Raw genomic sequence first — 24,938 nt, 5'->3', positions numbered from 1 at the left:
GAGATAATGGTGCAGAGAAGATGGGTTCCCAAGCTCTGTTCTGAATTTAATCCCATTGAAAATAAAAGATTATTCCCTCCACATTGCTGAGGAAAGAAAGGTCTTTAGCATTGGAGAAAACATAAAACTTAAGCACATGTTTATTAATGCAAAAAAGGATAAAAAGAAGCAACACTGGGAAGGAAGTTTGGTACCAACACCTGACTACAGGTTAACTCTCCTCTGGAATTAACTCTCCTCTGGAATTAACTCTCCTCTGGAAGAGTTACTGCCACAGAACTATAGCATCTATTCCAAGTGTGACAGCTAAGCAAGCTCCCTGCCTGTCTCCCCTACCAGAACTGTCACCTGTGTTTGTATTGCAATGGTCCCAAAAGATTGTGGCTGAAAGAAGGATGTCACCGAGACAGGCACATGGAAACCCCACTAAAAGGCCCAAAACCTGCTCCAGAGACCCCAGCCCCTAAGTACATAAGGCTAAGTATAGCTGCAAGGAAATTTGGGAATTATCCCTCACTGTGTGATCAGGCAATCACTTGACCCAAGACTGCTGACAGAGCTGTGGTGACAGCATTATGGCTTGCTTAGAGGTCACGCCTCTTCATCATAAACCTGTGTTTGTAAATATACCTGGTAAGCAAGTGGTGGAAAGAGGAACAGCATTATTATTCGTTTTGAGATAGCTGAGGCACGTGCAGATCAAGACTAAGTGAGTGTATCCTGTGCTCTCCACTGCATTTACTTTTGACATTCATGTGCATGAAGCCTAGGTATCTCAGCACCCAGCATGGGGGCATGGTGTATGATGAATTAGACTCTACAAAATTCAGTGTAGGAATGTCCTAGCATCATTAAAAAACTGGGCCTAAGTAAAGGGCTGACATGTAGCCAAGGTCAGACTGAGAAGTGAACCAGATGCCTCAAGTTTCAGCCTAGACTTTTAAGCCTTGGTCCATCCTTTCTAGTTAGTTATTAAAACCTGCAACTGCGATAAGAAATACATTTGGTCTTGTTTTCTTACCCTGCCATCTCGCTGATGTATTATCCAACAAGTAATACCTGCATTGAAGAATTCTTGAAGTTTCCCTAACACAGCTGTTTCCACATGTTCATTGCTTGAAGGTGATTTTTATTCTCTGTCTTCAGATTCTTACCATCAAAATTACATGAAGTACATAATGAAATTGAACAGGAAAGTAGCACAAAAAGCATTGCACAAAACAAGAATGATCATGTTTATATGTCCATTAAAATTCTTCAACCCAGAGCCATATGTTGAGTTTCCTGTACAATCTTGCTCAAATTCTAACATGCATTAGCTTTCATTTTAAGAACTTAAACAAGAGCAACGTTTGCGTCCAAGCTATAATTTATGAAGTTCTCGAATATTAAGCCCTAATTACCTGAGTCACATTCTCTTGCTCTCCTAATGAACCTGCTATAAACAAGGGACCTGATTTTCTTCTCATTCGCACTGATATAAATGAGGAAAAATTCCTTGCATGCTGAAGTCAATGAAGTAATTTGATTGTAGAGCCAGTGTTACAATAGGGTATGCCTGTCGTGTGTATAATATGAGGCAGTGATGAAATTAAGCCAACTTTGCTTTCTGTCCTTCACGTGATTAGAATACCAACCTCACATCGGTAGCACTGGACATGGAAGTCACGATCTAAGGCAACAATGCGTACAGTCTCCTCTTGTCCTGGGGCTGGCATGATGGGCTCCTTACACACTGAACATCTCGGTGCAAATTTCCTGAAGAAAGAAGATAAGTCACAGTCATCCTCAAACTCAGAGCAGAAGTTTTTCATAACTGCACCAGCAAGCCAGAAACGTGCATTTGTAGAAACACACACACACGTATGTAAACACACATCACAGTTTGTAGCTTTGCACAGCTGCCTCCTTGGAAAGAGGACAGGAAGGAGTCTTACCCACTTAGGCACCCAGCAGCACACTCCTGGCTGTGCTCACTCTCAATCAAGAAGCACGGGGGCAATTCTGACTAGGTGCGTTTTCTAGATAAAACGAACTCTCAGTTATCCATTAGTGGGTTGCCCAGGCTTTAAAGGGAGCAGGTCTAGGTGTAGGGACACCAACACTCCCTCTTTCACAGTCAGCCTGAGTCAGAGTTATATAGTGACACTTGCTTACTGTGTGAAGGGACTGCCTTGAATCAGGGTCAGCTCAGAGATCAAGGGGAGCACAGACTTTGCCCAACATCTGACCTTCTGTGCAATTCACACATGTTCTGTCTTAGCTCTGGTTTTGCTCTCCTCCAGTTGCCCATGAGAAGTGGCCATCTCTGCTCCTAGGCAGGTGGGGATGCTTGGGAACGTTTAGCCTGTGATGAATTATTTTTTGCTGTTTTAGCTCAAGACCTATGGGTACCAATTCCCTGTTCTGCTCACAAAAGAACAACTGTATACCTAGAGAATCTGCTGCCATGTAATGAGTGCCAGGGTCATGGGCTACGGAGCAACAGAGGGCAATGCTTATGGCAAAAATCAGAACACAAGGAGATCAAAGGCCCTTCACTTCTGAAATACCTAGGAAAGACTGACTCTGCCACCTAGCCTGTCACACGAACCACCTCAGAGTTAACTAGCTTAGAAAAGAAAAAAAAATCTATCTGTACTATGAATAAAGAAAAATATTAATTTCCCTGGCAGCAGATGAAAGATGTCTGGGTAGCTGCGATCTAACAAAAAAATGAATTAAACAGTGGCTATAGTGAGCAGTCTGAAAAATAACTTAAATGGATATATTGCCAAAGCTGTAATCGCAGTTAATTATATGCTGCTTCATGCAGGCGCTTCCTTCTGCCATTTAGCTCAAATATGGTGCTTAAGTATTGCTTCAACAATATGTAAGTATTAAGTAAATGCTTCAACATTTCTTTGTCCAGGCCACTGTGGGTAATGATGAGCCAAATATTAATTCCCAGGACCCAGAGATGAGTCCTGCAGATATCAGGGGATGTGGATGTGCTACTGTGGGGCCTTAGCTCAGCTAAGTGACAGTGTAAGCATCAGCTATAGTTTTGTTATGAAGAGGATGTAGAGCACTCAATCTCCAGACCAGGAGGATGTGTCATTCTTAATTAATTAAAACTGGCCTGGATGAAGTGCTGCTAAACACGTGGTTGGCCAAAGACATTCTGCGTGTCACATTAGGTCTTGTGCTATTCCCATATCTTCCCTCAATCTTTCACTCAGAGATTTTGTGTCCTTTCCTTGGATTGACAGCCTCCTACTTGCCACTCTCGGAGCTCTGAGGTCCACATCCAGTCACTGCCAGAAGACTTCAACTTCAACTGCTTCCAACCTGCATGTAAGCCATTGGCCTGTGGGGCCTGGGGAAGGAGCAGTCTCCCAGTTTTAAGAGGGTGTGAGGGAAATCCTTCAGGAGCCTGAGTGGTGTGTAAACTTTCTGTTGGGCTTGTGCTCAGGACCAAATTTTACCTAACACACAACTGCTGGCACAGAAAAGCAAGGCAACACAGCAGCTGCCAATTAAACCAGCCTATCTGAGCTACAGGGAACATCCTCATGTTGGATTTCAACACGCCAGTTGATCGTGGCTGCTTCCCTTTCTGTCAAGTCAGCCTGCTTCTTTGAGCTTTCAGGCCCACACATTGATGTCGTAAGGCTCTAATTAAATCTACCCCCTTAGAAATTAAGAGATAAATGGTTGCGATGTAAACTCACATTTGTCAGTATTGATTTCCTTTTTTAATTGAGGGGTGTAATGTGTCTGTCTTTTCCATACAGGGGAAACATTTGTGCTGATTATATCTACCTGTCTTCCCTAGATTAGTTGTGATGATGGGGGTGGTAGCATGGCAGTGACAGAACCTACTTGCAACTATACCTTTCAACTTACTTTAAATAGCAGTTTCACTATAAATTATTACCAGGTCTGTATTTTTAGCAGCTTTAAAAAGCTAATTAGCAACTGGAAAGAGAAGGAGCTGTGAGCATCCTGTGGCCACCTAGATCCCTCTAGCCAGTAAGCAAACACCTGCAGAGTACAACAGCACAGGACCTCTCTTAATTGCTTGGTGGAAGAAACAGGAAGACGCCCATGTGGAAATGCAGGTATAGGTAGTGAGGAGAAATGTGCACGTGCTGAGGGCATGAGATGGCAGGGGGAATGCAGAGCAGTTGAAATGGAGGAACACAGAAGTTATTCATAAATTTAGATCTTAGCAAAACAGAGATCAAGCAGCATCCCTAACCCTAACCAATTAATCTTGCATGCCATTGTGTGCCTGCTTGGAACAAAGCTCTGCCTACTATTTAAGAGCCTTGGGATGAAGTGGCAGAGGGTTTAGATCTTTCTGGACACTCAGACTAAAAAAAGGAGGATTTTTAAGGGAGAGAAAGACAATAAGCAAAGCCACTGATAGCAGCTTTGGCCATACTTGTGGAAATCCTCGATGCAGTGGATGTTCCCACCAGCATCCACAGTGAAGGGAATCCCATCCAGGCTGCGATGGCACATCACGCAGGTGAAGCAGTGGGGATGGTAGGCCTTCCCAGTAGCTCGGAGGATCCTTTCCATGATGGGCTTTGCGCAGACGCTGCATTGCTCCAGCGTGTTCTGCAAACAAAATGTACGCAGCAGATGTAAACACCATATCAGCGGGACATTTACAAAGGTCAGCTGGAGGTTGCTGCTGGTCTACCTGCAAGCTTTAGATACTTTCTTTTCATTTCTAAATAAGTGCAGTATAGTCAACAAAGAGTATGGTGCCTGGTGCACAGTGCCTGGGTCAAACCTTAAGGATAGTGTGAGAACAGAAACCAGCGCCTTCTCTCAGCAGCTCTAATAACTGATCAGAGATGGCCCATCAGGTATGTATATCTAAGCCATTGCAGCTTCTGTAGCCAAGAGTACCTAAAGGAGTTATGCAGCCTGCACTCCTGGGTTTTTGTCTCAGGACTGCCCAGCCTGAATGAGCTTTTGCAGCTGAGTTGATTAGAGACAGCCTCCACAGTGCATAGCTGTCAAACTCCTGGGGCTATGCCGCGACCCCCTAACTGCTCTGCCAATACAGCTCCCACAACAGATTCTTATCTGCCTTTTAAGAAAATCTTAATCTTCCTATCCCACCACAGAGACTACTGTTGAGTTTGGGGAGAGAACAAAGCAGTGTCTGCAATGAAAGCATTACAAGCACAGGAGTTCAGGGTGACCTAACTGTTCACTTATCTCTGGGCCACTATGTTTCAGACAATGGCTGTGAAATGCCAGCTCTAAGACCATGATCCTTGCTGCACAGGTTTTACACAGTGGCCTGCTCCTCAAGTGCTGAAGCCAAAAAACACCCCACCTTTCAAGTGGGATCCATTGCATGATGCGTCTCATTTCAAGCCTCACTCACCCTTTCAGTTAATTACAGAAACTCCAAGATAATTTTACTTCAGATGGTTGTCTGTGAGCCACACCAGCCCTCTGACACAAACTGTGCAATCTAGCCTTTCAAACCAAGCACCTTAAAGACACATTAAATGAATGGAGGGTCAACCCACGTAGATACAAACAATAAATCTGTGGCAATGATTTTAGTCATTTCACTGGACTTCAGGAAAGCAAACTTCACCTACTACTCCTGCTTGATGCATCTGGAGTTATCAAATAATGTTATCAACCAGTGTTTGAATCTTGGATGAGGTAGAAAGTCTATGATTACAGTATTGATTATGATTAAGATAGACAGAAATAAGGAGTGGGGGGAAGGAAAGGAAAAAAATCGAATGGGATAGAAATATAAAAAGCTGCTGGAAGGCAGATCATGTTGACAAACACAGGAAGGCTGAAGTTCTTCTGCTTCCTCATGCAACAAAATTCCCAGGGAAAGTAGTGCTTTGACTGACTGCATTGTTATTGCTTCTTAGAGCCAATATTCTCGGGAGCAAGATCCAGACCTTACATGTGCAGCCAAAATGTATTGTCAGGAGATGAATCACCAGGATCTCAGAGAGGTTATTTCTACACTCACGTATTTGCTATGGGACATTATCTCTGGGCTGCAAATCACTAGTAAGACACAAACATAGAAATACATAGGTTCATATCAGAAGATCAAAAAGATTGTTTTTGGAAAGGTCAATATGAAAAGTCCTAAAATAAACCCATTTGAGAACTGCCTCACAGATCTGGAAAGAGAGCACAGATAGACTAGCATTGGTTTCAGATTGGATTTTGCTTTATGCCTTGTAATAATGGCAGGAAAGAATTATTGCTGGCCTTTCTGTCTAGTTGCTGTCACCATCATCATCATTATAACAGTAGCTGGTATGCCAGAAAAAGCAAGGTCAGTAATTTTCTCCTTGGAGAAATAACCTGGCAAATTTACCATTTTGCTTTGCATAAGCAGATCACATCATCTCAGTCTGCATCCATGCTGTTTTCTATATTGCCAAGGAAGGAATGCAGGATACCCGCAGATACTGACAGAAGATGGTGTAAGGCATTTGCTATTAACATCTTCTGAATATGTGCAGGTATGGAGCGTTTGCCTCACCAAGTCACCGCTTGCTTCATTTCCAACAGTTGCCAACAACAGAGGCCAAAGTATGAGAACAGGGCAAGGAAAACACAGCAATTCCTGAGGATATGCTTCCAGCCTCCAGCAATTTCTGGCTTCGGGACTTCCTGAGCCAGAACTTGGCTTCTCCATACTTAGCCTCAAGTAAATGTTTCTCCCTTGAACTTTCTCAATTGCTTTTTGAATTCTGAAAAACACTGAGCACTCACAACATGGCTGGGAGTTTCATGGCTTACCTGCACGTTGGGGGCTGATCTGCTAAGCAGGTACCCCCCACTACTGCAGCCCATGTAACAGTGCTGCAGGGCAATGCTGAGCACAGCCTACCAGGTACCATGAACATAGCAGAAACCTGCAGCTGCAATCCACCCTGCAAAGGATCTGATACAACTCCTACTCACACATTTCAGACACACAGTTTAGGACCACAGGGAATCATGACAATCGTCTTGTCTGACAACTTGTGTTAACACTGACTTTGGTGGGAGTTTTGCCATGACCAGGACAGCAGGTAATCATGCTTCTGGATTATGCCTTCAGAAAACATGTCTTCTGCTCCCAAATCTCAGCTCAGTTGTACTGTTTGGCATACTTGCAGCCGAGACAAGCATTTTAAATTAACCAACTACTGATTAAGCCTTCTATACAACCTGAAAATCAGACCTAAGAAATTTATTCTTTTCATCCTTCTAAGTCTGTACCAGTGAGGAAAAACAAAGTCATTATCTTCAGACTCCAGTTCACTCCCTGTCTGGGAGCATATTTGCTTAAGTCTCTTTCCCTGCTAGAGCCCTGGCTCAGACCCTTCTCTTCAAGGTGTTACCAGAAGATGCCAAAGGGAAAGCTTCCTTGATTCACACCCATTTGACATCAGGTTGCGCTAAGGCAGGATTTGGCCTGCGGAGCTAACAGGGTTTTCTTTGATTCTCTAATCAGGTTATCTCACATGCCTAAGCGCTGCCCCAGCAGCTAACAACCTGCACAAAGGTATTTCTGCACATTATGGGAATAGCATCCCTGTAGGATTGTAAGTTTGGCTCCTTGATTTTGCTCTTTTTCACATTTAGCAACTCTCCTAGCACTTCCTGGAGCTTTCAGACCTCCAAAAAGCTGAACAAGATGAAGGAAGAAAAAAACCTAACAGCCCTATTTTTCCTCTTTTCTCCCAAGTGCCACCACCAGCCCTCTCTGTAACTAACAGGTACAGCTGAGCGCATTTGATGAGTTACTCAGAGGACCAAAGCAAGGCACAGAGAAGAAAGACAAGAACCGGTTAGAAAACATCAGACCAAGGGTCTACGGTCAAATTCATGTCATAAGAATATGGACCACAAAACCAGTGTGGGCATAGGAGAAAGTGCACCATCCTTTTCTCTTATTTTTGGCTAAGAGGCAGGGAATGCCCTTCTGTTTTGGAGACACTTGTATCTCCAAATCCAACTTTCAAATCTCATTTTTGAGGTTTGAAAAGGATGGGGAAGGAACCATGCATTTCTAAATGGAAGGTAGGCCCAGTGCTAAAGGCTGAGTCTGGGTACCTGTCTCTTGAGGGCAGAACTAATTATCCACGGCAAAGAAAAAGAATCTCACGTAGGCAGAATAATACATCCTAATATATCAGTACAAAAAATAACCCCAAGCAAATACACTAAAACACAAGCATATAACTGAAATGACTAGGACATCAAGCACCAGCTTGCAAATAAAAACTAAGAAATACAAATGTGTACAGCACTACCAGCAGCAAAGTGGGAACAAGCTGCTTGAGAACAAGTATTTGGCACCAATTTGGTGGTGGGAGTTGTTTGAGGACCTCCCTACTGCAACACTTGGCCCTTCCTAAGCTGCAGAAAGCCAAAGGGAGTTGCTCTACAGATGTTAGGTTTAAACACGGGCTGCAAAGTGAAAATCCAAACTGCTGGGAAAGACTTCTGGGATGCAAGAGCCATTGAAGACTGGAAGTGGGAAGTCTTTGAATCCCCTCCTGAAACTTCACAACCCAGATGGAAAGCTGGCAAATGGCTTTGAGGAGCAAAGCTGCAGTGACGGCCTGCGGGCTGCATCTCATCCTGCTTCCCTAATGCTGCAGATTATAACCTCTCATAACCAAATTTTAGGTGACAGCAGTAACTCACAATATAGTGCAGCACAAGGACCCTCCCACAATGACCTAGCAATTAATGCAAAAGAAAAACCACATAGAGATTAGTCATTGCTTCTTCTGTCCTGGAAATTCATCCAGAGCTCTAACAAGCATAAATAATCTCTCCTGCACTCTGAACAGCAGACCAAGAGCAGCTTATGCATGGTGACATGAGCATGGTATTGGTTATTTCGCTGGGAGAGGGGAGAGAAGCTGCTGGAATAGATTACATTGGCAACTCATGCACAGGGACATGAACTCACTTTCTGCAAGCATGCAGAAGAAACATTTTTTGGAGTAACTGCACAGAGGAGATGGTATTAGCTGTGGAATCAAAAGTGACTGTTGTGCTAAAACCAGGCACATGGTCAACTACTGTAGCTGAACTGTAACTTAGTAAAGTGTGGTAAGTGAATTGCTTTAAATCTTGTGACTCCGTCCTTCATTTCCTCAGACTGTGAGGAGAGCAGTGCAGCAGACATTTTCCCCATTGCGGGATAATTTTTGAGGCTTGAAAATGTTTCCATACTTAAGACAGAATACTTTAATCTCAAGAAGTCTGGTGAATTTATAAACCCCAAATTTGATCAGGTCAATTGAAACTCTGCACTTCAAATAATTTCAAATGGTTTCATTTAGGTTTTGGGTCTGCAAATATATAGTTGGATTATAAATTAAATATAAAGCAGACATTGGTGGAGGGTTTAAGTGTCAAGATGTAATTTCAACACTTTCAAAACCTTTTTTTTTTTTTTGGGGGGGGGCATTATTTCTAGCAGAAGAAAATCCAAGACCTGATTTCCCCCCAAAATCTCCAGCTATCCCCAACTGCTATCTCCATAGATGGGTAAATCTTGGAAAACACAACATTTAATTCACTAATGGCCAGCATGAAATTCTTTCCTCCATATTTGAGGACAGAATTTGGGCATGTGTGATTTAATCTTTGTCACTTAGCTTGACCAGCTGGACACATTATTAAGTGGGTGACACTCTCCTTCCTTTCCTGCTGCTCTCAACAGGGTAGGTCCAACAAGGGACAGCCCTGCGTAAGCATCTTGGCTGATTCTCTGTTGTTTACACCACATTGCCATAGTTGCACCAGTGTATTGGGGGCAAGAGATGTGACCCCTGACAGCCCAAAATGCCCTGACAAAACCCCCTAATTCAGACACAGGGGTAAGTAGTGAGGATTCTCTTTAGCTGGTATAGCTTCTTTTGCTGGGAAAGGAGAAGGCAGATACTGGAATAAATTACATTGGCAACCCCGCAACCTTACCAGCATGATATGGGTCTGAGCTGCACATACAGCTACCAGTTGCATAGTGTAGACTCAGGCCCTAGAGGTTGCTGTATTCAGTGGCCTTCAAATAGTTCTTCCATTCGGCTCAGCTTTTAGTGGCTTTCCCAGCACAGTAGCTGGCATGCTTCCCCTCTGCTGGAATTTGCTTTTCTTGTCGGGAAAACTGAATTTAGCTTTGTATTTCTGGGCTCAGGGCAGCTGGAGGTGAATCTGGCAGAAAATCTTCTCAGCATACAGGGTGAAGGAATCCCTTCCCCTTGCCCTGTAACTATTAGAGAAAGACTACATGTGTTTTATGGCTTATGTTAGTAGCAAAAATGACAATGATATGCAATTGAGTCCACAAGTGTGCAATAACATAAAGGCCACGATGAAAATGGATCAGGGTTTTAGAAATGCTCCACAAATGATATGCAGATGTCAAAATATGCTCTACAGTGAGAGGAGGAAGGAGCTCCATTTCCTCCTCAAGATAGCTATCTTATCAATAAAAGAGATGGCTTTGCCATTGTCTGAGCATATCAGAGGCTGAGAGGAAACTTGGAGAAGGCTGCTGGATTTGGCAGGCGCACGAGCTGGCCATACTACCTGGACGAAGGTACATATTTTCAATGCTGAATGTAAATAACGTTTGGAACAGCACAGGCAGAGGCAGGGTGACCTCTCTGTTGCTCAGTGCCAGTTTAGACAAGACCCACATCTGTCCTTAGTACCACCAAGTTGAGAGTGATGAAGGAACATAAGGGTTAAATGATCTGCTCTGCATTAGGCTCAATGTCCAACCACAATCACACTGACTCCTTCCAGCTAAAAATCCACAAGAAGCCTGATGTTGGAAATTACTTAACTACTTTCTGGCACTCAAAGCTACCCATCTTCTGCACATTCCTTACTCTGACAACACAGAGATCTTTGTCACTTTAAAACAGCAATGCTTATGAATGTAACAAATGAGGGAATAGTTCTCTAAACTGGTGGGCTGGAAGATAAAATGCCTGTATTTTGCTTCTGACTTTTCAACCAAATAACTGTCAGAGGCAAAGCACTCCCATGCTCTGTGCCTCAGTTGGCCTGTAAATAAAATGGCTGTAGACACTGCATATTTCGGTGAGAAACTGGATGCTGCTATCTTTGATAAATACTTGTCAAGTAGTTTGTGTGCCAAAATGGTTACTTGATGGAAACAAAATATTCTTAACAGCAAAACTTTTTTTTTTTTTTAAACTATAATGATTGCACATACCTCAAAAGCCAACCGGGTCTGACTCTGGGAGGCGTAGTACTGGGGAACAGCATCTGAACTGTTACTCAGAGTACTCCAATGTGACTACAGCAATTTGCAAGAGTAAAGTATTTTAATACTGAGGACATGCTTCTAACTCACAGTTGACTTAAAAAAAAAAGCAAACCATGGAGAATAAAAAGCCCATGCTTATGAAATTTTTCCAACAACAGTAATTATAGTTGCATGCAATATAGTAAGGCAAGCAACTGAAAGCATCCTAAGCAACTATAATGTAGAACATTGTTATATATCTTGGCAATCAGCTCCTGTTCCTTTAGCAATTTTCAGTCAAGTGAAGGTGCATTTCCAAACCTTCTCCCATCTTGTCTACTGCCACCAGAGAAACTGCACATTCCTCACAAAACTGAAACAGGGCATTATGCATGTTGGTGAGCACAGCTCATGCTTGCTGTTAGCACCGCTGACTGGGGTTACGTATGAACCCCGGTATATTGACATGAAGTTAGTTAGTCATTATACCAGGACTGCATGTGGACCTGAAAACATCCAACCACTAAGCTGAAGTGGGATTTTGGAGCACTGGAGAAATGAGCATCCGTAAAGCACAGCAGCACCGGCGGAACACAGGAGGTAAGCCTGCCTTGGCAGGGAGGGATGATCTGATAAGGCAGTTTGCATCTCTGATTTCTTCAATCCAAGTTGATCCTGAGCTCACAACCAGACCTTTGGCCCTCATTCCAAACCGTTGCATAATACAGCGCTTGGCGCAAGATGCTGATTTTCAAAGATTTCTAATTTGAAGGAAATCCCTCAAAATCCCTCCTAGAATGCCAGAGGTAAACAGTTTGTCCAAGGCTTCTGTAGCTCAGGCGAACTGGCACACAGCTACCACTGAAATCCCTGGACCCCGTCACACAACAGCAGCCATGCCTCATGATATTAGCATTGCTTCATACCACTGGAGTCATTACCTAGAGATAAATAATATGATGGCTTTGCCAATGGGTTCAAGGATTTGTTAAGACTCTTTTTCCCACCGGAGTGAACCTTGGTAGCTTTAAAACCTATGATATTTTATTAGCTTTACTCCTGAGGGACAGGGAGAATACATTGCAGGTTTTGATAGCCTGTGCTTTTACCTATTATTAACACCCACACATCAGGTGAGAGTATCTACAAACCATCATCATAACTCAGGGTTCTCTGATACAGAGTGCTTTGCAGGATAGAACAAAGCTGTTCCCTATGCCCAAGCACTTCCAGTCTTTCCGCTATAGATGTAGCACTGCTTCCCTTATATGTTCTCTCCATCAAATCCATCTCTTCTCTCAAAACATGATGTGCCTGACCTCGTATGCCACCCTGGGAGTTTTGCCTAAATAAAGACTGAAGGATTTGTCCTGTTGCGATTACTTTCTGCGCAGGCAGCAGAATTACATGCAGCTGGGAGATATGGCAAACAGAGAGCAGATATACCCTGCTTCTTGTTTAGATACAATTGTGGACAACACAGAGATTTCAAGCTTAATTAGCAATGCCGAGGAAGCTGTTAGAGAGGCATTTCAAACTGCTTGCAGTCTAAACTGATTAGAACTTTGTGAAAACAAAACAAAATTGTGTAGCAAATCGTTAGGCTAAAATTCAAGTCAAACTGAACCACATCAAAGGAAATACAAAGAAGTGACTATCGGCAAGAAGTGGGCTTTCTTTCTTTTCTTTGGTAGAGAATTTAATTTTATAGCCTTTAATAAACCTGATGCTCCAATCCAAGCTTGCCACTCTGGCAAAAAGCTTAACCAAAATAACACTGGAACTCATAGCTGACAGACCAAAGAGACTATAAATTGGTCAAATCTGGGCAAAATACAAGAAAAAAAAATCCAAAATTCCATTCAATCTTCCTGTTTTAGAATTTTGATGTAACTGACCATTGACATGGAAATGTTATCTTGACCTTAACTGCTAAAGCTGACTTGTGGAGGAAAAAATGACTGACTCTGTGACATCTTGGTGGTTATTTATAGTTCCCCTCACCCTCCTCTTTCTTGGTATTTTTACATTAGACATGAATTCTTGCTTTTTCCTGAAGGACTCTCTGAGAAGTGCAATAATTTGTGATGAAAACCATCAAGAAAATGGAATCTTGTTATTAACATGGAAATCAAATTCTAGTTGTAAACTTTGTCAGTAAACTAGCATCCAGTAAAGCTGAGCTTTTTTTTTTGGTTATAGATTGAACATCATCTTTTAACTACAACCTTTTTAAACTACATCTTTTAACTGCATCTTTTAACTACAACCTTTTAACTACAACCTGTTTAAAGCTGGCATTTTATGCTTCCTGTGCTCTCCAAGACAGTTATCCTGGAGAAACTAAGGGAAAAGACAGGGCTAGTAGTTGAGAGCCCAGGTAATTCTGAAGTTTGTACAACAACAACAAAGGCAGAATCCTTCCCCTTCACTCCTTCAGAATAAAACCACCCATCTCTCTAAGCCACAAGGAAAAGCACACAATCTGTTTCCCCCTGGTTATTTCAAGTCATAGTTAAGGGCATCTCTAAGTTGCTTCTAATAGCTACCAAAGGTTAAATATTTCAGATGAATATCAGTTTAACAGCTCCGCCTTCCACCTAAATTGCTCAAGCAAAGAGAATACAAAGCTTCTCCTGAATCTCTCATACAAGTTACAAGAGAAAGTTGTGTTTTCTAGTGGCAGGGACACAGCACTGGAAACTAAGGGTGCTTGGCTTCTGTCCTTGGGTTCACCAGCAACTCTGAGAGTTTCATTTCATTATTTTCCACCTCTGTGCTTCAGGTTATCTGTGGAGTCAGTTTAGTAAACTACTGGGAGGCCTATGATGTTCTGAGAGAAGTCATGTCTCTATTATGAACACCAAAGTTGGCATGTACTATTGCCAAGAAACCAGCAACTCCCCAAATCAAACCAAAGCAAAACCGAAGAAGGTAATGAGATTCTGCACAGAATTTCATGGGGCTTTCATTGAAACACCTTTCCAGTGCAAGATAGTAATTTTCCAATGTATACATGCAAGTTGTGAAATACAGGTCATGGCAACAGTTCAGCATAAAAATAGCTGCTTTTAATAGATAACGTAATCCAGTATAATGCTTGGAAGAAAACCCCAAAACTCTCATAGCATTCGGATGCTGCTGCTACCCGAACTGACAGTGAAAATAAGATTCTCTCAAATCCCTGATGTGTTTGTTGAAGCATTGCCAAATGTATATAAATCCCTGATTCGAAGAGAATGTGTTGGATCCTTTAGGGCAATGGGAGACTTATTTGTACCTGGAATACAAGGGCTGAACACTTCATGGGTGCTCTAAGGTCCTTCCCAAGGGAAGGGAAAAGGTAGTTTCTTATTTCCCAAAGAAACCCTCCTGAGTGAAATGCATATTTTTAAGGACTTTGGAAGAGTACTGGGCAGGCGCCACAGGCAACCAGCACTGGCTACTGTCAACAATAACAGAAAGCAGAATCTATTGAGTCAGTGTAAGGCAAGAACTGTGTTTCTATACTCTTCCCCCTTTGCACTAAGACCAGGAATTTTATTTTTTTGGGGGCCAGGATTTCTTCAGAGACTTGAACTGAGTTATCCCCTGGAGCAACATCTGTACTCCTATCTAGAGTCAGACTCTAATTGGAAATAAATGCAGGCTGCTGAGTAAGTCCAGGCCAACTACATCACACCTAGCAGGTATTGGGATTATTTTTACATGTAATGACATCCCTATTCTTTTCATTCAGATGACCTGCATGTTTGCTTCAGTCTCTGGTCTGCAGAAGTAAGTTTGAGCCACCTGCTGAGATAAGAGTGACAAAGAAGGAAGCAATACAAAAAGGGAAAATGGAGACAGCTATATAAGTAGAATCCAGACAAGGCAGGCACAGATAAGGAACTTCTTTGGGAAGTCAAGTGAGATATAAGAAAAGTGAAAATCCATCTGCTTTTTAGCTGAAGACTAACGTTCCAGCCTGCGAACCAATCCATTGCCTTCCTTCCTTCACAGTGAGATGATCTCACCCACAGAAAGACAGAGAAGATGATTTACATAAGCCCCTCTGCACCTCCAGCCCACCTCCGAAGGCACTTCTGCTACAACTCAGCTCGACAGAGTTGGGAGAAAAAGGATGATACATACTTCCTTCTAACCTTACAAGCTGATACCCACACAATAGATCAGATCTTTACTGGAATGATATGTGAAAGGTAAACCAGAAGCTTTGGCCTACTCTTCTGTTCAAGACACTGGGGTGGGACTGTTGGGCTGGAGACTCCTTGTAACACAATTGTCTACCTAGTTAATCTAAACCTCTTGGCACTGCTCTTTCGCTCTCAAACTAGAAAAAATTAAGGGTCCTTGTAAAAAAAAAAAAAGAGAAGTTTTCTTATTTTGGACAGACAACATCATGGAGACTTGGATACAGAGATCTTAGATGGCAAAACCATTGGAATGCAAATGAAAATGGGCATGTCCGAGTAGGTGGTAATTCTCTGGTGTCAGCAGGGTTAGCCAAGGATGTTCAGAGCAGTAAACTTGCACTCTAAAGTAATTTCTTTCCCTTTCATCACCACAAGAAATTTTGGGTTAATTTGGAATATGAAGGACACTGGCCTGAGCTGTCGGGAAGGTTTATGTCAGAGCAGAGCAGACTGAAAATCAAGCTGACAGCTGGCATTTCTTTACCAGGTCTTTTACATCACTTGAGGAGGCTGCCCTAGATGTTATTAAAAGATGAAAAGCACAGGCACTGAACACTCTGCTAGTCAACTGTCAATCCCTAATATATACTAACCAGATTACTCCAGAGTTTGTGAAAGCAACACCCAAGGCTTTCAGCCAAATATTACATTTTAAAAAAGAAAGAAAGAACAGTTGAGAAAAAACAGCAAAACCCAAATGTGAATGAAGCTTTTGGAAAGAAGAGATTCACTTGGGCACACACAGCAGTAACACAAACTCCAGCCTTGTGACAGCACTCAAGATTCAACAAGCAAAGTGGAGCAGCAACGGAAGGAGAAACCAGCTAGTCCAACCTCACTGTTTTCCTAGTAACACATTACATATAAAATGTGCATTTATATAAACACACTGAATGTATAATAGGTATTATATAACAAACATGGCCATTCTCCAGTCAATAGCATCCTGTATGTGTATGGACTCTCTGACTGACATCATAGTGGTTATGGAATACGGAGGAAAAAATAACATTATTCCAGGACCATTCTGTTCTGTAACTGTTCCATTCTGTTACAGGGATTTTCTTTCCATAACAGTGGAAAAGACCATGCTCTGGTGCTTCACACAGTATTTTAAAAGGTCTGAGATCACCTGTACCAATGCTTGTTTCTCATTAACATAACTGCTGAATTGCTCATCTCCATCCTAATACAAGTTACTTCCAACTTTCCTTTCTGAAGGCCAGAAATTGCCATTTCCCCAGCAAGAACATCTGAACACCCAAAGTAATCTGACCCTCACCTTTTGCCAAGCAGCTCACAAAAAGTAACTAGTATGAGCCACATCTTTCCATAGCTGCTAATTTAATGGACCTACTAGGAACAACAGAAGGAAGGACCATTTTTCATCAGGCTCTATGGACCAGATCCGGGTGCAAAAGGACAAGACAGTATGGTAGTAACATGGGGGCTAATGCAGGCAATATGGACAAGTGCTGGTGGTCTCCTAATGAAAGAAACAGATTTTGTTGCTGGCATGATATTACCTCACTATGCAAAGTGGTCCCTCCCCACACACACTGCTACACCAGCTTCCAAAGAGACAAGGGAGAAGGACAGAGGGACAGAGAGGGGCAATGAAGGGTGGGAAATGAGGAAACAATCTAGGACTTTCTGAGCCTGAGTCTTTTTTCCGGGTTTACTGCTAGGGCAGCATAGCCCGACTCTGCCCTACCTGTAAGTTTTCCTATGGAAAAGTTAATGTTGGCTCTTTCACATGCAGCGCAAGTCCAGCGAGCATCCTTCTGCCAGTTCTGCAAGGGCAGCTAAGGAGTCTTGCTGGAAATCTGGCCCCAGAGAAACAGCAGTGGAAAGCAGCCATTTCAGAAGCACATTATTAAGCCATCAGACCAGTAGCTACAGGATCCCCATGGAAAAGTTGATCCAGGCACTTTGTATAATTACTTGAGCACTCCCCGAGTCATTTATTCCCCTTTGAGGTTGGCAGGGAAAGTCAATATCTTCTGGAGCTGCAAAGTCATAGAGCTTTTCAAGAAGCCACGTTTGTAGGTGAAGACATTTCTCTTCACAAAATCTTTGCTGGAGTACACTGTTCAGCAGCAATCCAGGCTTTCTGCAGAGCTAATGCAGCAAGCTCAAATGAGCATAGCACGCAGGCAAGTTTAAGCTTTCCATTTGCTTTACCTACATATGTTTTAACACTCACATTTTTAGATGAAGAGGATTAAAAATAGCTTAATTGTGCATATTGCCTACAGTACTGCTGGACTCCACCTGTGGGAAGGAACTGAAGTTTAAATTTTATTAAAGTTGCACATGTTTCCAGGAGGTTACTAATTATCCTGCGTGCTTTATACAGTATTTCTGGCTCCAGGGTCTTTCTGTACTTTTCTGAAAGAAACCCAACACAAAAATATTTGAGCTGAGATCTGGAATGCCTGACTGAAAACCAGGCACTCACCCCAGGGTTCATCTGACCCCACATATCCTTGTTCTTACCAGGCTTTGGAAAACGCTTTGAGATCTGCTGGTGAGAAAATACTGCCTGGATACCAAGGACCTGTCTTTCCAATTTAGTTGTCCTGCTTCCATGCACTCTAAACTCAACTGTTTGCCTGGCATTCCTCAGACTAGAGCTGCATGTAGAGCTGATCTTTTCAGGGCCTCGTGTGTGAATTAATTCACTTTGGGTACAACCCTCCTTTTAACTATGAGTCACTTAGACACACAGTGCAAAGCGTCCTCAGGGATGGGTGTTCTATATTTTAGGGTGGTTAACTCAAACTGCCTTTTCTTAAAGACACTCCATGCCTGCAGCTTGAGTTGGGGTATGTTCAGCAACTTGGAAAAACAAAAACAGAGCAGCCCATAGTCTCTCACAGAGAAGACAAACCACAAGATGGCTAGAAAGGAGGCCAAGTTTTGAAAACATCAGCTTTTACCTCTTCTGACCTAGATGGCTGACCACCTGAAGCACCACCTCTAAATGTTTTTCTTGTGCTCCTTGAACAAAGAGAGACAAATCTCCGTTGGCCCTAAATCATCATTCTTCAGCTATATTAACCGGGCTTACTGACATCTGGACCTGCCATGGCAGGGCCTAATAGGAGGAACGTGTTAGACAGTGCCATGCATGGGACACAGGGATCTTGCCAGCATATGATGTGCATGCTTCCCATCTTCCCCCCCATGGCTGGACTCTCACTCTTGTTTAGGAACATGACAAAAATCGAAATAAGGCACCACCCCTCCTACCCCAAATCCAGTTTATGAGGCCCTTGGCACTATCACAGCATTGTTTCTGTGCAGAATCCCTGGCAACTAATCCACTTACAATTTTTAGTGCTTTAAGGGTTTGACTAAATCAAGACTTCCATGACAGTGCCCAGGCATCATCTGAAGACATCAAGAGATACAGACTTAACGCTTACTAGTCTTTTGTTCCAGTAGTAACCAGTCACACCGTCAAACTGTTTGTCTCATTTCTATTGTGTTTGGCTATTGTTTCCACCATTGTTCTGCCTTTCGCCACTATATAAGTTTGTTATTAGCCAGTATATCATCTTATACATTCATCACACCATCTCCGAGAAGCTAAATTGTCCAAACTAATTTTAAAGTATTTTTCTCCCACCTTTGGCTCTTTCGTCTAACTTCTCCAGTCTTTCAGTGGCCTTGTAGGAATGAAGACCAGCAGATTAGATGGAGACTAGCAGACTAGATGGGGGATTCCACTCTCTCACCAACGCTGATGAGAGACTGGTAACTCTTCAACCAGTCTTCAACTCAAGTCTTCCCCAGTCTTTACAAGGAGATCTTTTGCAAGGGCTAGTATCAACCCTTTTTGCCACAACACTGGAAGGCTTCCATAGCTGGCTATGCCAAAAGGTCTGCTCCTTCTTAAGGATGGCACTTTGCAGGATGAGCCTCCAGCTGTAGACCTGGTATTCCAGAAGATGATGGTTTTGTTCCTGGGCAGATAGATGGCCTCACAGTTGGGTGTATTAAACCATTTTTGTTCAAATGAGTCCAGCATGTTCATCAGTCCATGCCCCTCCATTCTACTGCTCTGACATCTTACTAATCCACTAATTTTATCAGCAGCTATTTTATCCTTTGTTGCTAATAACACATTACAGATAAGCATCAAATACTCTTGTACATAACAGCTCTGCAGTACCACACTAGAAATCTATTCCAGCCATGCTCTTTGACATGGTTTCTCTTGTAGGGACAGTTTCACTGGTCCCAAAGATGTGGTTGAGAGCCTACCCGAGGCTGCCTGGTTGCCATCACAAAGAGTCTTAAGCAAAAGCCATTAACGAGCAGTTTGATTTAATGGCATTTCAGGGTTTGTATAATATGTGGTAGTTACTCCACATATCTATATGAAATAAACACTTCAGTTGGTAAACGGTTTTCCAGAAAAACTTAAAAATTGCTTCAACAGGAGGAAAAAGTATTTTACCTTTCTACATGCAGGAAAAAAAAAAAAAAAGGAAAAAAAAAAGAAAACGCTAATCACTGACAAGCTCCTGGAAAGCAACAAGCTGACTCTAGTGTTATTGTGTAGGCAACAGTTCCATTTGGGCATGTCTGAGTGACAACATTTTCAAAGCTACCAGTCAAGCCAACTTCTGCAACAAGGAAAAGGCACAAAATCACCAGAGATGATCCTAGGACTGGAAGCATAGAGAGAGCTTGGAGACTGACCATCCCTGAGAAGAGAAAACTGCAGTATAAAAGAAAGTACATTCCCAATGCCAGACCTTTCACAAACAGAACCAGGATAAAGAGATGTGAGAAGAAACTGGGAAGCAACTGCAATAGCTGATACAGAGTGCGGGGAACCTCTGAAATTAATCTAAGGTAGTTTTACGCATCTAACTCAATTTCTGTATGCTGTGACATTATAAACCTTTTTAATTATTCAGTGCCTTTTGGATGTTACACTTACTTGCTGTAACATTAACTCAGTTTCAATTAATGGTGAAGATAGATACTACATTAAGGTAAAGTGGAGTACCAAGAGCCTCTAACGATTCCCTCTGGCAACAGTACACCACTGTAGAGAAGAAAACATATTTTCCCCAAGCTCCTCTGGCTAGTCTAGGAGATGGTAGGGTGTAGAAGAAAAATCCAGCTAGGAGAAGCTGCCAGCACCCCAGAACTGTGGCCATCCAGTCAGCTAAGCCCTCTGAAGTCACTCCATGGAAGTCTCAACGAACAAACTATTATCAACCCATTTCTGAGGGCACAGAGGCACAGTGAAGCAACTCAAGCTGAGCAAAACAAAAATAGACATAAGGCAGCAGAAGAACGCGGAATAGGAGGAAGAGTTGTGAGAAATGGACCCAGGACTGTGTTCAGATAGCTTAGCCCCAGCTACTTTAAGTTAACCAGATTTCTCATTTCCTTCCTCCTGCTTTAAGGCATTCTCAGCTACGCGTACATCTGAACTTTGTAAATCCTGTGTAGGAACATGCTAGCTCAGACATGCAAGATGAACTCACTGAATAATGGAAGAGTGACACATGTAGACCCCCATTTTTTAATTCTTTGGCAAGGATTTCAGAGGATAGGATAAGTCTCTACCCCCTCTTTTCATATGTCACTATATTTTCCAAAATGGCTTGTGCTTTAGATCCTATTCACTTCTTAAAAAAAAAAAAAAACCAAACAAAACCAAAAAGATATTTTTCACCAAAACCTGCTGGAAAAGAAATCTATCAACAGAAAGGGACAGTTGCACCTTGAAGATATGCATAGCTGAAGATCTTTTATGTAAGACTCCCCCTGACTGTGTGGAGAGCTGTTAAGATGTCAGATCATGGTTTGTTGCTCTCAGGGAGCCTGCTGCAGCACTCAGTCAGAACAAGTTTACTTCTTGGAGGAATTAATTTGTCTGAATAATGTCATCCTGGTTAAACAAAATGTTAGGGAAAATATTGCAGCGTTCTGGTGCACCTCCCTGAACTGATGGCTATATATGGGGATTAGCCAGCGTGAAAGGGATCCTGCTGAGTCAAACTGGATTATAGCAGTATTATTTTATGGAGACAGAAGAAAAGGGGAGGGAGGGAAGAGCTAGGTAAACCTTGCAAAAGTATCATCTGTTTGATATGTTAAAGAAACAGCATGGATGTGAAAATGCTGCCCACTTACACGAGTGCATTGGAGCCAGGTCAGCTGACAGCAGCAACCAAAAACAATTTTTTACCCCTTTTAACCCTTCAACAACCCAACTCCCAAAAAGCAAGGTGGACTATAATCCTTTCCTGGGCATCAGAAAATGTGTTTGCTGTGTTCCCACCAGGCACAAGCACCATGGCAGCACCCTGATGGGGATGCTCCTCACATGGGGAGGATATCCTGGAGAGCCTCACTAGGCCTGCCCACGTGCCTAAACAGCATGTAAGGGAACAAATAATCTTGCAGAGTCAGCTCTTGGAGCCCTTGGGGAGCTGGTGCAGATGGCAGGAAGGGAAAACACGCAGGTTTTCAAATAAAGTCCCTGAGGCGCCTCCATTTTTCATCACCAGGCATTCACACAGCCATTTATGCACTGATTGTTCAATGCTGGCTGGAGACTTAGGGCTGGTGGCAAGTCACAAATGAGACATGCCCTTGTACATCTTGTTTGCAGAGCTGAATCTGCAGTGTGTTTTAGAGTGTGCTTGGAGCGATGGTGTCCTCTCTCCAGCAAACAGTTTGACCTTACAGTGATAGCATCAATTCCTTCACCTTCTCCCTCTTGCCCAGCAAATATTTACCTGTGTAAAGAAGAAATGCTTGACTAGGAGAAAGCAAGAGATGCCTACACCAACCATCTGCACCCTGCAGTGCAGGGGGAGAAGACTAGGAGCTGCCTTCCAACTCTCACTTCAAAATCAGCCCTAAATACCCTACATCTCAGGTCAGCGCTCTGATCAGTGGGACTGTGTGAAGGGCCTGAAGGTTGGTGAAGAAGACTCCTCCCCTGTATGTCATTAAAGGACAGACCCTGCTTAAGCACAGAAGAGCAGTGAAACTCATGCAGGTGGTACTTTTCAGGCCAGAAACAGATGCCACATTATAAGAGGCAAGGCTTATGCCTCTATTTGTAGTGCTTCTGTTCAGTAATGCTGGTCTTGGTGGATCAAAACCCCTGTGCCTGCTCCTCATGGGAAGAGTCAGAGCATAACCGAGTGTGGCGAATTGTGCTAAAAGTTGTGCTTTGCAATACTGAGCTAAAGACTGCTGTGGTAGCAGTGGAAAAACACTCCTCCATTCTCCACTGCCTAACCCCAGAATATTAAATGCAATGCTATGCAAGCCAGAGCTTACAAATACATGGTTCAAAGGGAAAAATTCAAATGGATTTGAGTCATGGGAGCATTAAAAAAAAAAAGAAAGAATTCTCAAAAAACAAATAGAACATATCAGTCATGTTGTAACTTAGAAAGCCAAAATTTCCTCCCAAAGCCAGCAGTAAAACAGTTTCCAAGATTCCAGGATGCATCTCTGTCTGGAGCTAACATAGACTTTTTTTCTTAATCCAAGTTTCAAGCCCAGTAAAATCCATTTCTGACAATAAGAACCCCTCCTGGCAGCCAGCCAAAGAAATCATCCCACTTTTTACTCACAGGTAGTATTGCAGCCCATATAGCTGCACCCCTACAGCATTGCCATGCCCATCGTGGTGCCCACCATGCACCTCCCATGGAGCAAGACCCTTTTCCACCCCCTTTTTGCAGTCAGCAGTATTAAACCTGTGCTTTTCTAAGTGGGGAGTTGGAGCAGGTTGGGAGCCTGTGGTGGGAGGACAGGCACAGTCCTGACCCACACCTTCCTAATGAGCACATCATGCCCTTCTCTGGCCCTGCACATCCCAGGGTATTTTCTACATGTTGGCCTTAATTGGAGGTGCAACAAGACCTCATCCAAAGCAGCCTCTCTACTTCTGTCTGCCCTACATCTCAAGGAAAGGGCAGTTTTGCCCTCCAGTTGAGGAAGTTTCAGAGCCCGGGCCACTCATCTCCAGGGCCCATTTCCTAACCACGTACATTTCATAAAACAGTCTGGGCGTACTGCACCTCCACTTTCTTTTCCTGGCTTTGTCAAAGAAAATAGTCAGAACCGCCTTTTCTGGTGGAGCCAGCCCTGAACGAGAGTGAATTAGAGCATGACTAAACAGCCAAGCCACGTGGGAGCCATAGGTGGAGGAAAACCTACTTTCTAGGTACTCAGATGTGGCTTGCCTTAGATACATTGAGCAATGGTGACACCGACACTGAGGTGATTGCAAGAGAGCTGTAGGTGGGGTTGGTTACAATATTCTTCCCTGAGAGGTACCAATAAGTCTCACCATCACTCCCAAGAGACGTGTACGTCAGACCAAGAACATGGCATGTAGCTAGATGAAGTTATCTGGGATGTATTCCACCACAAGCATCAGACACACTTAACAGAAATACAGTTGTCTCCAAATCAGACAAAACTGCCCCCAGTGCTCCCTTAAAGAAATAGCAGTAAAAACCAAACCACACCCCCCCCCAATACCCTGTGTGCAAACATTGACAAAAACTAAGCAGTTTAATACATTTTGCAAAAGTAAAACCAGAATAAGTGCTTTTCTTCCAACACATAAGGAACATATTATTACCACATTGTCTTCTGTGATTATTCAAGCAATGCATTTAAACATTCAGGGAGAAGAATGTTTGCTAAAATATTGTTATGTAACATGGGGAAAATGACTAATTCTGCCCTTGATTGTTTTGTATTTTGCTCCAAGTAAGAGTAACTAGATCTTACTCTCTGGTCGAAGCAGCAGCATGGCCGAATTCTGACCCAGTTCTCCCACTGGCTTTTACAGTGGGCCGACCCTATCTCCTGCAGCTGAGTTATTGCAGATTTACTGAACATAACTGTCTTCTGAATCAGTCCTTCAGAGCTGCACATTTCCAAAGACAGGTGGAATAAACAGCACACATTTCTCCATCCTCCTTGTTGATAGGGGTCAGAGATCATTTACTTCCAGTTCCTCATGACTTCTGGAGTCTGAAGCCTTACGCATAAGCCAAGCAGGACCAACACCGTCCTGCAGTTGCAAACATACTTTAGCAACTGCTGGTTCACGGAGTGGGTTTGCTACATGAATTCCTCTCTTCTCCTCATAGTAGAAGTTATTGAAGATCTGTCCTGTGGGTATCCTTATTTCCAGTTCATTTGCATCAAGAGTATACATAAAAGACAAATAGATCTCTCTGTTCTTGGACACCTACTAGAAGCTGCCATTTTCCTACCTTAGTGTGTATGGAGCGACTTTCAATAGGCTTTTTAAAACTGTGAGTCAATCCAACCTGCATTGAGGTGAAACCTGTCCCACACACACGAAATGAAGGTGGCACTGACTGTGGGGGGTATTCTCCGAAGAGCTGTACTTAGGGCTGGTAAAAAAATATTTTGTTTAAAATTTA

General features: G+C 42.9%; 1 protein-coding gene across 11 annotated transcripts in view; it reads right to left on the bottom strand.

Moving 5' to 3' along the window:
* LPP (LIM domain containing preferred translocation partner in lipoma) overlaps positions 1-24,938 on the bottom strand; it is a 344,655-nt gene that overhangs the window by 15,342 nt on the left and 304,375 nt on the right. For all 11 annotated transcript variants that reach the window (XM_030495193.1, XM_030495197.1, XM_030495189.1 and 8 more), the window contains 2 exons: positions 4,430-4,608; positions 1,638-1,758 (listed from right to left, as the gene is read on the bottom strand). In XM_030495193.1, coding sequence (XP_030351053.1) covers positions 1,638-1,758; positions 4,430-4,608 — 300 coding nt within the window. The remainder of the gene's footprint in view (positions 1-1,637; positions 1,759-4,429; positions 4,609-24,938) is intronic.

The sequence above is a fragment of the Strigops habroptila genome, chromosome 8, assembly GCF_004027225.2.
Source record: "Strigops habroptila isolate Jane chromosome 8, bStrHab1.2.pri, whole genome shotgun sequence".
NCBI lineage: Eukaryota > Metazoa > Chordata > Aves > Psittaciformes > Psittacidae > Strigops > Strigops habroptila.
Note: the sequence above shows the minus strand (reverse complement) of the source record. Positions and strands in the feature narration are given on the sequence as shown.